The sequence below is a fragment of the Chiloscyllium plagiosum genome, unplaced genomic scaffold, assembly GCF_037043375.1.
Source record: "Chiloscyllium plagiosum isolate Xiang-an unplaced genomic scaffold, Cpla_swu_hap1 HiC_scaffold_3, whole genome shotgun sequence".
Taxonomy (NCBI): Eukaryota; Metazoa; Chordata; class Chondrichthyes; order Orectolobiformes; family Hemiscylliidae; genus Chiloscyllium; species Chiloscyllium plagiosum.
The window spans coordinates 134,619,000-134,636,887 of NW_028270141.1; the positions used below are offsets into that span (position 1 = coordinate 134,619,000).

The window sequence follows — 17,888 nt, forward strand, 5'->3', positions numbered from 1 at the left end:
CCTGAACTACACCAGATCTGTACACGGTACTCCAGACTGGAGATTGGCAAACGTGGTGCCACTGTTTAGAAAGCGTGGTAAGGACAAGCCAGGGAACTATAGACCAGTGAGCCTGACCTCGGTGGTGGGCAAGTTGTTGGAGGGAATCCTGAGGGACAGGATGTACACACATTTGGAAAGGCAAGGACTGATTAGGGATAGTCAGCATGGCTGTGTGCGTGGGAAATCATGTCTCAAACTTGATTGAGTTTTTTGAAGAAGTAACAAAGAAGATTGATGAGGGCAGAGCAGTAGATGTGATCTATATGGACTTCAGTAAGGCGTTCAACAAGGTTCCCCATGGGAGATTTATTAGCAAGGTTAGATCTCATAGAATACAGGGAGAACTAACCATTTGGATACAGAACTGGCTCAAAGGTAGAAGACAGAGTGGTGGTGGAGGGTTGTTTCCCAGATTGGAGGCCTGTGACCAGTGGATTGCCACAAGGATCAGTGCTGGGTCCTCTACTTTTTGTCATTTACATAAACGATTTGGATGCAAGCATAAGAGGTACAGTTAATAAGTTTGCAGATGACACCAAAATTGGAGATATAGTGGACAGCGAAGAGGGTTACCTCAGATTACAGCAGGATCTTGACCAGATGGGCCAATGGGCTGAGAAGTGGCAGATGGAGTTTAATTCAGATAAATGCGAGGTGCTGCATTTTGAGCAAGCGAATCTTAGCGGGACTTATACACTTAATGGTAAGGTCCTAGGGAGTGTTGCTGAATAAAGGGACCTTGGAGTGCAGGTTCATAGCTCCTTGAAAGTGGAGTTGCAGGTAGATAGGAAGTGAAGGTGTTTGGTATCCTTTCTTTTATTGGTCAGAGTATTGAGTACAGGAGTTGGGAGGTCATGTTGCGGCTGTACAGGACATTGGTTAGGCTACTGTTGGAATATTGCGTGCAATTCTGGTCTCCTTCCTATTGGAAAGATGTTGTGAAACTTGAAAGGGTTCAGAAAAGATTTACAAGAATGTTGCCAGGGTTGGAGGATTTGAGCTATAAGGAGAGGCTGAACAGGCTGGGGCTGTTTTCCCTGGAGCGCGGAGGCTGAGAAGTGACCTTATAGAGGTTTACAAAATTGAGTGGCATGGATAGGGGTCAGGCAGTCCAGAACTACAGGGCATAAGTTTAGGGTTAGATTTAAAAGATATAAAAGAGACCTAAGGGCCAACGTTTTCATAGAGGGTGGTACGGATATGGAATGAGCTGCCAGAGGAAGTGGTGGAGGCTGGTACAATTGCATCATTTAAGAGGAATTTGGATGGGTATATGAATAGGAAGGGTTTGGAGGGATATGGGTCGGGTGCTGGCAGATGGGACTAGATTGGATTGGGATATCTGGTCGGCATGCACGGGTTGGACCGAAGGGTCTGTTTCCATGCTGTACATCTCTATGACTCTATACGGTCTCAGCAATGTCTTTTACAGCTGCAGTAAACTTCCCTACTTTTATATTCCATTTCCCTTGCAATAAATATCCACATTGCATTCACTTGCCTTTCCTGTGTGCTAATTTCCTGATTTGTGTATCAGGAGACCCAGATTCCCCGTACCATTGTGTTCAACAAACTTCTTTGTAAATAAAAAATCAATAGTATATTCTTTCTGCCAAAGTGGACAATATCACGTTTACTTATGCTGTACTCCTTTCTGCCAAATTTTTGCCCACTTACTCAACCTATTTCTCACGTTGCAGACTGCTTACATCCTTTTGACAACTTTCCCCTGCCTATTTTGATGTAATTGGCAATTCTAGCTACCATATATTTGATTACCTTATTCATGTCATTGGTATAGATTGTAAATCGTTGAGATCTCAGCTCTGTGGCACTCTATTAGTTATACCTTGCCAACTCAAAAAAGACCCCTTTCACCCTAGTCTTCGCTTCCTGTTAATCAGCCCTTTGTTCATGCTAATGTGCTACCCACCTACAGCATGTGCTTTTACCTTTGATATTGCACTTTATCAAATGCCTTTTGAAAATCCAAATATGCAACTTCTATTGGGTTTTCCCCAGTCCACCTTTACAAAGGCTGGGGTTTTCCTTTCACAAAGCCATGCTGGTTCTGCTTGAGCACATTGTGTTTTTCAAAGTATTTTGCTGTAACCTCCTTAGTAAAGGACTCTAGCACCCTTCCTATAACAGATGTTAGACAAACTGGCCTATAGTTTCCTGCTCTTTGACACCCTTCTTTCATGAATAAAGATTGGAAAATAGCGAATGTTGCTGAGAGCAATTCTGCTTTCAAGTCAATCTGCCTGCTGTCCTTGTAGGTGATGAGGTTATAAGTTTGGAAGGTACTATTGAAGGAGCCTTGTTGAGATGTTTCAAGTAATTTAGTTGATGGTGCACATTGCAAATATGGTGTGCCAGTCATGGTGATGAGATATCTAACAAAGGCTACTTTGTCCTGGATGATGTCATTTTTTTGTAGGAATTGTGCTTATCCAAGCAAATCTTCGTTCATACTGCTGTTGAAAGTAGTCAGGCTGAGGAGAGCTTGGGATAAGCTAATCACTGTAAATGTCATAACCCCTTGGACTTTTATAGTTTATATTTATATGACTCCTCCAATTCAGTCTCTGATCAGTGGTAAATCCCAGAATGTTGATAGGGGGGATTTACCCACTAATAGTGATGTCAGTAAATATCAGAAGAGTTAATTATTTTTTTGGAGATGGTAATTTTTTTGACACTTCTGTAGTGTGATACTTGTCAGCTCGAGTCTTGCTGTTGTCCATGGCCATTTTGCGTGGACATTGCTTCATAATCTAAGTAATTACAAATAGATCTGATTGCTGCAATTACAAGCTGCCAGTGCACTTTGCAAAGTCCATTGACTGGTTATATATTGTCCGTGGTGGGGGTGGTGTGAGAGGAGCTATATTTAGGAATTCCAGTCTAATCTATGACTCTTTTAAAATAAGATTATAGTGCCAGAGTAATACTGGAATGCTTTTTGCTGCTATACTAAATGCTTCTTCTGAGCTTTTTCTGTTTATTCCATAGAGGGAGCTATTGAGTCAGCTCCAATTTTTTATTTTAGGAGAAAAGAAAGCCTAAAGATTTTGAAGCATTGAGACCTAGCTTGTATTCACCCTGCTACTTGTAAATTGTAATAATTTTTTGTAAACATTTGGCATACCTGTAATGACTTTTGTTCATCTATATGTAGTGCGTCACTAATGGTCAAGTGGCTAAAAGCAGTCTTCACTCTGCATGCTTCCTATCTATCTACAGTAAGTAATACTGTTTGTTTTGCTCAGTTGTAAGTTAAATATTACATTTGATGTCTCAAGGGTTTTAAAACTTGGATTCACGCTAAAACCTAAGATGATTGCCAATTAAAGGTGAGGGTTGGAGGAACAAAGTAGCATCTGTTGACAGACCTGAAGCACGTCACTGTGGCTTTCTGGTTCCTTAATGTTAAGATGCAAGATCAATTTCTTTGCGCTTTCTGCCTGCTCTCCTCGTGGCAGTTTGGATTGAATAGAGGAAAACACAATGTGTAGTATCTTTAAATGCATAGCTGTATCCTGTTTATCCTCATACAAAGTCGGGTTTACCATTTGAAACTCTTTGCTGTTGTCGGCATGTGATACTGATAATGGATGTTGGGTGAGATTTTAGATTTGCTGATTCTGGTTAAGGAAGGAGGCTTGGAGCAGAACTGAAGTGAAAAAATTATGGTTTCTAAGATTTGAGCTCTATGGGATATGTTTTTGAGAATTTTGGGGAGAGGGCACTGTAAATATTGTGATTGCCACCTGGTTCTTAAAAGTTAAGCTTAATAGTCCAGCCTTACTGTTTATATATTTAAATACATGTATGTTTAATTAGGGTGATTTTAACTTTAGCTTGCATTCCAGACTTCTGGCTGTTGCTCAGCTTGCACTAAAATGGTTGATTTCATTCTGCAGGTGCCTGATCTTGTACCACAGCTTGGAGTTTTGTACCAACTAATGGAGAGCAGAGTGAAAACTCTGCAGAAGCTCTCTCGGCTGCATGGCAAGCTTTTCCTTCTTGTTACACAGGTAAGAAGTGGATGTTTGCTGTTGGGAATGCTTTGAGTTCTAGATATTCATAGAAGAATGTGTATTCCATTAATTTTGTGCATATTTTAGGCGGCACAGTGGTTAGCACTGTTGCCTCACAGCGCTAGAGACCTGGGTTCAATTCCCATCTCAGGTGAATGTCTGTGTGGAGTTTGCACATTCTCCCAGTGTCTGCATGGGTTTCCTCTGGGTGCTCCGGTTTCCTCCCACAGTCCAAAGATGTGCAGGTTAGGTGAATTGGCTATGCTAGGCTGCCCGTAGGTGAAGGGGTAAATGTTGGGGAATGGGTCTGGGTGGGTTGCTCTTCGGAGGGTCGGTGTGGACTTGTTCGGCCAAAGGACCTGTTTCCACACTGTAAGTAATCTAATATTTTGATTATGTAAGTCACTTGCACAAATCCCAACTGTTTCGTTTATTTGAACAAATGCCACTTTTGAGGTGCAGGCTTGGGTTTTCAGATGTTCCATGTAGCACCTCAGTAGTTGTAGTTAGAGTGTCTCTAGCAACTGACATGGGAAGATCTGTGTTGCTCTTATATTGGTATAACATACTACCCAAACAAGAGCCAAATGCATACGGAACTATTCCTATCATTGCATTGCTTCTCTGATTCATTGTTACCTAATTAGGATGCCTGAATTGTATCTAGTCTTGTTCTTCATTCTTCATGTTTTTCTATCAACATGACATTTCATTGCAATTGCTGATGTTGCTGTTTGTTATGAGTGTACTTGTGCAATTCAGTTGGTGTTGATGCTGATTTGACATTCCTCAGGTTGCAGGATCAGAAAAAGCACAAGACATAAGCAGCGTGAACCAAACTGCAAAGCTGGTTTATGAGGAAGGTAAGAGATAATCACAAATATCATCTGAAGACATCTCCGATGTTTATCTTCGAAGGAGGAAGCATGCTGCAAAGCAGTGTAGGATTAAACTTGTCTGCCAGTTTTCATGTTTCAGTATCATCTTGAGATAATGCAGCAGTGTCATCAAATAGATGAATACTGATCCAAAGTGGATAATAGGAGGAGAAGTGGTCATTAGCTTGAGTTTTATGGGGCATCTCAAAGAATTGATGGGATGCAAAAATGCATCGAGATGGCCGGAAAGAATCTACATTTGAGGCCTAGATGATAGAATGCATGGCTTCCCCCCGATGAATTAAAAGGGAGGATGCGGATTCCAGAAACAGGAGCTTATTTTGTGAGGGCGTTACAAAGTTACAGATGTGAATATGAATCTATTGCAGACCTAAAGTTTAATACTGTAACTTTTTTGGTTTTATTCAGAGATGCAAAATCCACTTTATTTGCACTTTGTCTGCTCCTTATGTAATGGCTCAGAGTAATAGAGAAGTACAGCACGGAAACAGACCCTTTGGTCCAACTTGTCCATACCGAAGAGATATCCTAGTCTAATCAGGTCCCGTTTGCCAGCACTTGGTCCATATACCCCTCAACCCTTCCTATTCATATACCCATACAGATGCCTTTTAAATGCTGCAATTATACCAGCCTCTATTACTTCCTCTGGCAGGTCATTCCGTACACACACACCACCCTCTGTGAGAAACAGTTGCCCTTAGGTCCCTTTTATATCTTTCCCTTCTCACCTTAAACCTATGCCCTCTAGTTCTGGACTCCCCCATCCCTGGGAAAAGATTTTGTCTATTTATCCTATCCACGCCCCTCATGATTTTTATAAACCTCTGCTTATGATGCTCCAGGGAAAACAGCCCCAGCCTATTCAGCCTCTCCCTATAGCTCAAATCCTCCAACCCTGGCAACATCCTTGTAAATCTTTTTTGAACCCTTTCAAGTTTCACAACATCTTTCCGATAGGAAGGAGACCAGAGTTGCACGCAAAATTCCAATAGTGGCCTAACCAATGTCCTGTACAGCCGCAACATGACCTCCCAACTCCTGTACTCAACACTCTGACCAATAAAAGAAAGCATACCAACGCTGCCTTCACTATCCTGTCTAACTGTGACTCCACTTTCAAGGAGCTATGAACCTGCACTCCAAGGTCTCTTTGTTCAGCAACACTCCCTAGGACCTTACCATTAAGTGTTTAAGTCCTGTCTGATTTGCTTTTCCAAAATGCAACACCTCAATTTATCTAAATTAAACTTCATCTGCCACTCCTCAACCCATTGGCCCATCTGATCCAAGATTCCCATTATAATCTGAGGTAACCTCCTTTGCTGTCCCCTACTCCTCCAATTTACATCCAAATCATTTACATAAATGTTGAAAAGTAGTGGACTCAGCACCAATCCTTGAGGCACTCCACTGGTAACAGGCCTTCAGTCTGAAAAGCAATTCCCCACCACTACCTTCTGTCTTCTACCTTTGCTCCAGTTCTGTATTCAAATGGCTAGATCTTGCCGTATTCCATGAGATCCAACCTTGCTAACCGGTTTCCTGTGAGGACCCTTGCCGAATGCCTTACTGCCGTCCATATAGATCAAGTCCACTGCTCTACCCTCATCAATCCTCTTTGTTACTATTTCAGCAAACTCAATCAAGTTCATGAGACACAACACCCACGCACAAAGCCATGCTAGCTATTCCTAATCAGTCCTTGTCTTTCCAAATACTTGTAAATCCTGTCCCTCAGGATCCTTCCAACAACTTGCCCATCACTGACGTCAGGCTCACCGATCTATAGTTCCCTGGCTTGTCCTTACTACCTTTCTTAAATAGTGGCACCACGTCACCCAAACTCCAATCTTCTGGCACCTCACCTGTGACTATCGATGATACAAATATCTCGGCAAAAGGCCCAGCAAACACTTCCCTAGCTTCCCACAGAGTTCAAGGGTACACCTGATCAGGTCCTGGGGATTCATCCACTTTTAAGCGTTTCAAGACATCCAGCACAACCTCCTCTGTAATATGGACATTTTTCAAGATCTATTTCCCCACATTCAATATGTTCCATATCCTTCTCCACAGTAAATACTAATGGAAAATACTTATTTAGTATCTCCTGCAGCTCCACACACAGGCTGCCTTGCTGATCATTGAGGGGCCCTGTTCTCTCTCTAAGTTGCCCTTTTGTCCTTTATGTCTAAAAACCCTTTTGATTCTCCTTAACTCTACTCGCCAAAGCTATCTCATGTCCACTTTTTGTCCTCCTGATTTCCCTCTTATGTATACTCCTACTGCCTTTAGAATCTTTAGAATCCTCTTCTAAGGATTCAATCGATCTATCCTGTCTATACCTTACATATGCTTCCTTCTTTTTCTTAACCAAACCCTCAATTTCTCTAGTCATCCAGCATTCCGCATATCTACCAGCCTTTCCTTTCACCCTAACAGGGATATACTGTCTCTGCACTCACATTATTTCATTTCTGAAGGTTTCCCAATCTCCAGCCATCCCTTTAACTGCGAACATCTGCAACCAATCAGCTTTTGAAAGTTCTTGTTTAATACCATCAAAATTGGCCTTCCTGCAATTTAGAACTTAAACTTTTAGATCTGGTCTATCCTTTTCCATCACTACTTTAAAACTAATGAGTAGGTCAAGTTTTGCACCTTGTCTAGTAGGAGCGTCCACTTACTTAATCAGAAAATTTTCTTGTACGCCCTTAACAAAATGATCTCCATCTAAACCCTTAATACTGTGGCAGTCCCAGTTAATGTTTGGAAAGTTAAAATCCCCTACCATAACCACCCTATTATTCTTACAGGTGACTGAAATCTCCTTACAAATTTGTTTCTCAATTTTCCTCTGACTATTAGGGTGCCTATAATACAATCCCAATAAGGAGATCATCCCTTTCCTATGTCTCAGTTCCACTCAAATAACTTCCCTGGATGTATTTCCGGGAATATCCCCTCTCAGCACAACTGTAATGCTATGCCTTAACAAAAACGCCACTCCCCCTCCTTTCTTGGCCTCTTTTCTATCCTTCCTATAGCATTTGTATCATGGAACATTAAGCCACCAGTCCTGTCCATCCCTGATCTACGTTTCTGTAATTGCTATGTTATCCCAGTCCTATGTTCCTAATCATGCCCCAATTTCACCTGTCTTCCCTGTTAGGCCTCTTGCATTGACGGAAATGCAGTTTATCAGTCCTATCTTGTTCTCTGCTTTGTTCCTTCCTACCCTGAATGTTTGACTTGCTCCCTTTCCCAATGGTACCAGTCTCAGATTGATCTCTTTCCTCACTATTTCCCTGGGTCCCAATCCCCTACTTTACTAGTTTAAATCCTCCCAAGCAGCTTTAGCAAATCTCCTTGCCAGTATATTTGTTCGATAGAAAAGACATACAGCAGATAGTGGCTCACTGGTTAGCACTGCTGCTTCAACGCCAGGGACCTGGGTTCGATTCCAGCCTCGGGTGACTGTCTATGTGGAATTTACATGTTCTCCTCGTGTCTGCGTGGGTTTCCTCCTACAGTCCAAACATATGCCAGTTAGGTGAATAGGCCAAGCTAAATTACCCATAGTGTTTAGGAATGTGTAGGTTAGGTGCATTAGTCAAGGGAAATGTAATTCCACTGGGTGGGATAATCTTCGGTGGGGCGGTGTGGACTTGTTGGGCCGAAGGGCCTGTTTCCACACTGTTGGAATTCTATTCTAATTCTAATTCAGACAAAACTGTACAATGTATATTATTAAATCTGTTCCAACAACCCCTTCATTTCCTGTGACTTCCCAATTGGAACTCACTGCTTTGTCCTTCTGGTTCATCAAAAGAGTCTGCAAAAATGTGGGTTTTATTGTAGATTGTTGATATTAGCTGAGGTTATTTTGTTTCTGTTGTTCCAGAATCATCAGAAGAAGAAAACTCTGAAGATGACCTAATGGCAGATCATGAATCTGATGTAAGTGTAGAAAACCATCCTCCATTGGCAGAAGTGTCCTTTTATTGTCACAGATATGTGGTTGTCAAGACTATTCCCACTGTGACTTTATTTTGAAGTTTGGAAATTGTTGTATCCCCTCAGTGAGAACTAAGCACACAAGTCCTGCGGTTAGAATACTGTCTGAGCTCCATGGCAGCTGTTGCTGCTTCAGAGGTTACAATCCAAAATTCTGTTCGTGAGTCAACTTGGGCTCCCTGCTTTGGGAAGTCCTGTTATACGTCAGTTTAACTTGAAAAGAAACAGTGGTTTGTTCTGTCTGTTTGGAATAATCTTAATTTCTTGCCACTTTGACTTTTACCTTTCCTTTGGTATCTGTTCTGGCAAGTCTAAGGAGATAACTGGTTTCATTTATTCCTTGCTGCGATTTCGCTGATATACTATCTATCTATCTAGCTCTCTTTCACACACCCACGCCCGCACTAACCTTGCATATCCAAATGTGATGGGCAGGCACTATTACGTTCGGATAATCGATTATTCGGTTAATTAATTAAATATCTTTCCTCTGGGGCTTGGAGTTTTTACAGTCTGCGTGCACTCCTCCATAGAACTCCAGGGGAAGTGTGGGAAGAGAGAGAGGGGGCAGGATGTTAGTCATTTGGAGGCGGTGCCTGTTTAATCACTGTAAACAAAAGACGCGTTCACTGTTGTAAACACTTCTTTGATGTAATGTTTCTATCAGGACCTCGAGATCTCCTTCGGATAATCCGATTTTCGGATAATTGGTATTCAGATAATCGAGGTTCCTCTGTATATATCTCGTGTCTTTTCAGTAATAGGGTGAGATGTGTAGACCCTTGTTACGAAAGCATTTTATTATATTACAATCTTTGAGATCCTATTGGCACTGCAAGCCTCTAATATTTCATAATTGTATTTAGATCCCTTCCATTGCAATTGCTAAACTAGTACAAATTCTGAAGTGGAATTGGGATGAAAGTTTCTTTTATTTCCTCCTTTGAAATAAGTTTGTGTCCTTGCATAGATGACTGTGCTTTGTATTGATGATGAATCATTTTCCACTTTAATCATACATTCAATTAATACCATATCAAGTAAAATATACCCATTGACAAAATACCAGTAACGGGGCTGGGGGGATTTCTTGTAGCAAAGTCAAACGTGAATATAATGGACTTGGTTATGATGTTGCTGACGGTGACAAAAAAAGACTTTCCATTTCACTTTTCACTTCCAAGCTCAGAACACATTATGCTGTGCCAGTGTGAATTCTGACAGTTTCTATGTTCGTTCAGTAGCCTTGGGAAATATTCCAATGTAATTCCAATTACTTGTGCATTTGCAGTATATACATTAATAACGTGATTGACCCTATGCGGTGGTTTTATTTCATATCGTGCCATTGGAGTGTATAATTCCTTAGTTTGCTTAGTGTGCTGAAATATATACTATTTTACAACCCACAAAACTGAAATGCAGGACCATGATTTTCTGCCACGTCAGATTTCCTTTTGATCTGCTTTATTTGGAGGGAGAGCTATGTTAACATAAGTGTTGCTAAATAAAAGTCTTATTGTTGAAGCTTTCCATCTTGTACCCATCAGAACGTTTGCAAGAATATCAATTCAAGGGGAAAAGAAACATTTGTTACATGAGAGGAATGTGCTGATTGGTTAGAGATTAGCTCTGATAAAGGCATCACATGGTAAATTGATGCAAATTCCGTCTAATGTTGGATACTGAAAGTTTTGCAAGCACAGGCCGATTGGATGCAGTCAGTACTCTGCCTATTACAACTGCCAAAGGGACGTGCTGTTGGTTATGATCCACCAGCTTTTTGGACCTATGGCCTACAACCTCTGTATCATAGCAGCACTGAAATTCATAAACTGTTACTCATTTGTCTTTTAGGGAGAACATAGGATGCTACCATCAAGTCAAAACTGTTAGTGATAAGTGCCATTTGTGCTGCTACTGCAGAGTGAAAGAGTTAGGTTCATCTGTTGCACAAACTTGAGGTACATTATCTTTCTCTGGGTAATCCGAGATAGACGGCAATGTTCAGAACCAAGCATGACTGCCTTTAAGACCGTCCATGAGTGTGCAATATACAGTGAGAAATAATGTTATCAGGGTGGCCGTTATTTCCCAGGATCCTTTTGATATGCTCTATTTCAGCAGCACATTTGTACAACAAAGGAATGGATTGGGCAATACTTACTAGGTTGCTGATAAAGCCAATCCTGTAGCACGAAACCCTGTGGGAATTCCAAAATGTACTGGCCAGTAAATGTAGCTTTGTTATTGACAGTACTAAAGAATCCCTAGCTGATTTCTCAACTAGAATTAATGAATAGGAAGAGTTAAGTATTGCAAAAGTTTGAGCATTACGAGCAGAATATTGACTTCAAGCCAGAGATGATCTGCTTATCTCTCAAATGAATGGACTGGTCTAAATTTCAGTGCCAATAATACCAGATGTGTAAACTGTACATCAAGCCAAAAGACTGGCAGATCGTATCAAACAGCGTATCCCTTTGACTGTTTGCAACATCCATATCCAACCAGATCACACATTTGTTAGATAATCTTACATGTGTAAGAAATTATTCTGACCACCAATTTAGGATTGCCATTCATGTTCACAGTATGATACTTTTGAACACACTGGAAGCTACATACATTAGTACACAAGACCTTGCGGACGGAAAGGATAAATGCTGTGCCTGTTTCAACAACAAAAGTGACAGCTGTTTTCTGGTTTATTCCTTGGCATTGCACTGACCAATCGGATTTAAAGCATAAGCGAAGACTGGCTGTTAACTGTCGTTCAGCATTAGTGGGTATATTCTCTCTCTCTCTCAATTCCTCCACCAATCAAAGTCCAGACACTAACGAATTGGCTCCTCTTATGCAGTGTTAGTGAATTTCCCCTTGAACTTATAAAATCTAAAACTTCCACCAAGTGTGGTCATTGTCAACATACTCAAGTTCTAAACTGTCAAAAACTTAAATCAAGTTTACCTCAACATTTGTTTCTGGCTGATCCTGTCTGTCTCCCTACTAGAATTTGGGTAGGTCAGCATTAGTGCTTTTTGCTCATCTTCCTTGAGTGGCCAAGTACACAAATTGTTTATTTTTGCAAGTACAAAGATCGAATGAGTATAGGCATGAGAAGGCACTTTACATTCCTTAGATTTCGAGTCTGACCAAATTATTCTTTGAGATGGGAGACCTTTGAATTTTCTATAAAAGGCTACTGATCGATTAAGATGAGATGGTTGCATCTATTGACAGACCTGAAGCAGATTACTGTGGCTTTCCAGGTTTTTTAACAGTTCGATGCAAGATTAATTTCCTCGCGCTTTCTGTTTGATCTCATAGCAATTCAGATTGAATAGAGGAATACATATAACTTGGAGTTGAACGATACAGATTAAACATCGTAGGTGTGTGTAGCAGTCTGACGTTGCTTATCAAGTGAAGTAGTTTTCCTTTGGTATTGTTACCCATGTCTCAAAATCATTGATTGGGAGAAAATCAGTACATTGTCTTGTGAGCAATGTGCAAAATTGCTTCTGAGGAAGGGTCACTGGACCCAAAACGTTAACTCTGTTATCCAGCCACAGATGCTGCTCGACCTGAGCTTTTTCAACAATTTCTGTTTTAGTTGCAAAATTGCTTAAGTAGGTTCCCATGTGAGCACATTCTCCATCAATTTGTGAAATGGTTATTTTTGGGACTCTGGGCAATGATATAATGGTTTATTTATCAAACGTGGAAAGAAATCCTGGAATCAAGAGCATTCAGGTCTTGCATGCTATCTCTGCAGCATTGCTTAGAGTTTGCACTGTGTAATCTGATGATGGTTGCGATCCTGATCATCTGAGCACCAAAAGCCAACCTGTTTAAGTATGTTAACATTTCCAGCCTGCAACTTCATGGTGCCTTGAAAATAGAGGTGTGGCAAAATGTAATGCCTCAAGTCTAGGTTTGAGCTGAAACTCAGTGTAAGTGTGCAAAGGCCTTAACATCAAATAGGCTAGAACTTATTTTAAGACTGCATTTTTGTTTCCATAAGTACAGTTGAATTTTGTTGCATGAAAGATAATTGCAAGAAAATTTGCTCAGTTCCTTGTATCACCACCATGCATGCTTACAAACAAAAAACTTGAAATTGTGTCATTATTGTAATGCATATCCAATATTTTTAAATTAGGAGAATTGGGAGGATGAAGAGGAAGAGGAAAGAATGGATGACCCAAAAATGCATATTGACAAACAACTCAGTGAAGACTCTGGAGAGGACATGCATACAGGAAATGAAAGTGAAGAGGAGTGAAACCATTTTACAAAAACAAGAATATTGACTGCATTCTCAGCATATTTGGGCCAATGAATTTGACCTGGGCATCTGAATTTATTTTGCCACTCAGAAGCTTCCTTTATTTTTTAGTTTGGAAAGCAAATGACAGACTGCCAGTGTGTTAAGAACTGTTTGTGCACTTTGAATTCCAAGAAATATTTGACAATATTGATAGTGCACAGTTGACAAAAATATATTTCTGCAACCATGTTTCTAGTGCAGGTCGTTTTTGGACCACATTTATACATGGAGTGATTTACCACAAACAGAAATGTGGTAGTAACTTGTGATCACTTGGAAGGTGGACAGATACTCAGCTAATTCATGGCTACTCCCGTTGCATTTTAACCTGATCTGGGTATAGTATGGATTTGAAATGTGCATCACCATGGGAATTTTCCCAGATATTTCGGTTTTGGCAATTGACCAGCTAGTTCCTATGTTTTCAGGTTAGTATGTTGCAGTGTGTAGTCATTGACGAGATGACAGAATTATGTATATTTGTCTATAAATCAGTGGTTTCAGCAATTAATGCTGTGTTCTCCTTTGTAAAGCGAATAAATCGGATTCTCCTTTACAATATTGTGTTCATAATCTTTAAGGTGATTGACCGTATTCAGTTAAAAAGAGAGTTTTGGAAAAAGCATTCATTATATTGTACCTTTACCCTTTAATCCCCCAGAGTCACCCCTCATTAAAACATAGTTTGAGTTTTTACCCTGGTTGGTGATCTGTCTTGGGATATTGGGAAACCTGGCTAGTTTTATCGGTGCTATTTTTAATTACATGTTACACTACTTTATATTCTTTCAATTTATTTCACTTAAATGAGCCCAGAAAATTTGGGCAGTCTGTCAAATTCTCCCTCCATTTTGTGTCTAGTTCTGCATTTCAGCTCCCTCCTTTTGGTTCATCAGACTGATCCTTTCCAGTTCAGATGCTTAATTTCCAAATTTTTTAATCTTTAAGTATGGGGGTTTCAGCTATGGATTTCTAGGATTTTTGGAGAACCACTCCTGTTTGCTGGGGAGCTGTGAGAAGCAATGATACTGATTGTTGGGCCCAATTTAAAATCGAACCATCTTGTGTATAAAAGCAGTCAAGCCATTAGGGAGCCAAATTTGTGTGGTTTTTCCACACAACTGTCTAGTTAAAATTCCCATGCTTGTTTTCCCTGTTGATGCTGATGTTGTAAATGAACATGATGAATTATTTTGCCGACCGTGCAAACTTTCTTTCACACTCCTGCAGTCCCCCATGAAGGTTTGGATAATGGGAGTTCAGCTGTTGAACTCTTTTTCATGATAATTTGCTTTCTGATTAGTGAACAGCAAGAGATGATTTATTACCATGGTGATTGTTGCCACAGAGCTTGAATAAAATAGAACCTATTCAGTGTTGTTCTAATGACCCTGGACAGAGGTACATACGACGTTGGACTGCTGGTTAGAAGGTAGGTCTTCAATTAGTCCTCACTATGTGCTGACCTTGACAATGATGTGAATATGGCACATTTAAGTGCTGTTAAAGTGTTAATATGATTTGATTGCAGAGAGGATTATAGATTTTAGAATTGTGTTTTCATGTCCTTTATTCCTGTTTGCATTTTCAAAACAGGGATGCGTACAAGCAAAAATATAAGCACATAATGAAATGTAATTATTGATTGTATATTGTATGCAATGTTCTACATTGGTGCATATGGAGCTGAGTTATCCATTATTGTGGATATTATATTTAGAAAGTCCTACATAATGGAAACAGACACTTTTGTCTAATCAGCCAATCGTGAACATAATCCCAAACTAATTTAGTCTCACCTGCCTGCTCCTGGCCCTCCAAACCTTTCCTATTATATCTATCCAAATGTCTTTCAAACATTACAATTGTACCCATATCCTCCACTTTCTCAGGAAGCTCATTTCACTCGCGAACCACCCTTATGTAAAAAAAAATTGTCTCATGTCTTTTTTAAATCTCTCTCTCCTCTCACCTTAAAATGTGCATCCAGTCTTGAAATCCCCCATCCTAGGGAAAAGACAACTACCATTAACTCTATCTATGCCTCTTATTTTATAAACATCAGTCAGATCGCCTCTCAACCACCTATGTTCCAGTGGAAAACGTTCCAGCCCATCCAGCCCTCCTTTATAACTCAAACCTTCCATACACTGCAGCATCTGGTAAATCTCTTCTGAACCCTCTCCAGCTTGATAATTAGGAGGTAATTCTTTCATTTCAGTGCGAGAGAAATTATGACTTGTGCTTAGACAGCAGTGGATAGAGCATTTTAATAGGATCATGCAGCATCATGTGATATTATGAATCCACGGGCAGTGGAGAGGGTTGAGTGGGTTATTAGGCTTGTTTTCCAATCCAAGATCAAAATCAGTTACCATTGGAGAATGTACCAGTTATATGATGGCTAACTGTTAAATGTGCAGATATAGGGAATGCTGGATGATGAGAAATTGAGCTTTTGGTTAAGAAAAAGACAGAAGCATATGTCAGGTGTACTCAGCAGAGATTAAGTGAATCCTTACAGTATAAAGGCAATGCGAGTATACTTAAGAGGGAAACCAGGAGGACAAAAAGGGGACATAAGATAGCTTTGGCAAATCGGGTTAAGGATTTTATAAATACATTAAAGACTAAAGGGTAACTAGGGAGAGAATAGGGCACCTCAAAGGGCCTTTGTGTGGAGCCACAGAAAATGGGAGCGATACTAAACGAGTATTTTGCATCAGTATTTACAGTGGAAAAGGACATAGAAGTAATAGAATGTAGGGAAATAGATGGTGACATCTTGAAAAATGTCCATATTACAGAGGAGGAAATGCTGGATGTCTTGAAACTGGTAAAGGTAGATAAATGCCCAGGACCTGATCAGGTGTACCCTGGGAAGCTAGAGAAGTGACTGCTGGGCCTCTTGCTGAGATATTTGTGTCATCGGTAGTCACAGTTGAAGTGCTGGAGGTTGGCTAACGTGGGGCCACTATTTAAGAAAAGTGGCAAGGTAGAACCAGCGAACTATAGCCCAGTGAGCCTGACATCGGTGGTGGGCAGGTTGTCAGAGGGAATCCAGAGAGACAGGATGTGCGTGTATTTGGAAAGACAAGGGCTGATTAGGGATAGTCAACATGGCTTTGTGTATGGGAAATCGCGTCTCGCTAACTTGATTGAGGTTTTGAAGTAACAAGGATGATTGATGAGGGCATAGTGGTGGACGTGAGCGACGTGGACTTCAATAAAAGCATTCAACAAGGTTCTTCGTAGACTGGTTAGTAAGGTTAGATAACATGGAATACAGGAAGAAGTAGCCATTTGGATACAGAACTGGCTCAAAGATAGGAGACAGGTTGATAGTTGAGGGTTGTTTTTCAGACAAGGCCTGTGACCAGTGGTGTGCCACAAGGACCAGGGCTGGGTTGACTGCTTTTTGTCATTTATGTAAATGATTTGGATGTGCACATAGGTTTAGATTACATTACAGTGTGGAAACAGGCCCTTTGGCCCAACAAGTCCACACCGACCCGCCGAAGCACAACCCACCCATACGCCTACATTTACCCCTTACCTAACACTACGGGCAATTTAGCATGGCCAATTCACCTGACCTGCACATCTTTTGGACTGTGGGAGGAAACCGGAGCACCCGGAGGAAACCCACGCAGACACGGGGAGAATGTGCAAACTCCACACAGTCAGTCCCCTGAGGCGGGAATTGAACCCGGATCTCAGGCGCTGTGAGGCAGCAGTGCTAACCACTGTGCCGCCCAAATTTAGTAAGTTTGCAGCTGAGACCAAAATTGGAGGTGTAGTGGGCAGCAAAGGTTACATCTTAGTATAACGGGATCTGGATCAGATGAGCCAATGTCACAAGGAGTGGCAGGTGAAGTTTAGATAAATGTGAGGTGCTGCATTTTGGAAAGGCAAATCAGGCAGGACATGTACACTTAATGGTACGGTCCTAGGGAGTGTTGCTGAACAAAGAGACCTTGGAGTACAGGTTCATTGCTCCTTGAAAGTGGAGTTGCAGGTAGATAGGATAGTGAAGAAGGTATTTGGTATGCTTTCGTTTATTGGTCAGAGCATTGAGTACAGGAATTGGAAGATCATGTTGCAGCTGTTCAGGGCATTGGTTAGGTCACTTTTGGAATATTCCGTGCAAATCTAGTCTCTGCTATAGGAAGAATGTTCTGAAAGGGTTCAGAAAAGACTTAACAAGGATGTTGCCAGGGCTGGAGGATTTGAGCTACATGGAGAGCTGCAGTTGTTTTCCATGGAGCATTGGAGGCTGAGGGGAGACCTTAAGAGGTTTATAAAGTCACAGTGGACATGGATAGGGTAAATAGACAAGGTCTTTCCATGGGTTGGGGAAGTCCAGAACTAGAGGGCATAGGGTGAGGGGGGAAAGATTCAAAAGGGACCTAAGGGGCAATATTTTCATGCAAAGGGTGGTGCACGTACGGAATGAGGAATGGTGGGGGCTGGTATAATTACAACATTTGAAAGGCATCTGGATGGGTACCTGAATAGGAAGCGTTTAGAGGGATATGGGCCAAGTACGAG

At 41.0% G+C, this 17,888-nt stretch overlaps 1 protein-coding gene and 2 non-coding genes across 3 annotated transcripts in view; all 3 read left to right on the plus strand.

Moving 5' to 3' along the window:
• wdr43 (WD repeat domain 43) overlaps positions 1-13,896 on the plus strand; it is a 61,297-nt gene extending 47,401 nt beyond the window's left edge. Inside the window, exons 14-18 of the mRNA XM_043687212.2 lie at positions 3,224-3,287; positions 3,969-4,082; positions 4,879-4,948; positions 8,892-8,947; positions 13,170-13,896. Of these exons, the coding sequence (XP_043543147.2) occupies positions 3,224-3,287; positions 3,969-4,082; positions 4,879-4,948; positions 8,892-8,947; positions 13,170-13,292 (427 nt within the window). The 3' untranslated portion in view covers positions 13,293-13,896. The remainder of the gene's footprint in view (positions 1-3,223; positions 3,288-3,968; positions 4,083-4,878; positions 4,949-8,891; positions 8,948-13,169) is intronic.
• On the plus strand, positions 3,420-3,553 carry LOC122548718 (small nucleolar RNA SNORA31). Its single transcript, XR_006311329.1, has one exon. It is a non-coding gene; the product is annotated as a small nucleolar RNA SNORA31 (small nucleolar RNA).
• On the plus strand, positions 12,232-12,363 carry LOC122548717 (small nucleolar RNA SNORA31). The gene has a single exon (XR_006311328.1). It is a non-coding gene; the product is annotated as a small nucleolar RNA SNORA31 (small nucleolar RNA).
• Positions 13,897-17,888: the final 3,992 nt, after the last annotated feature.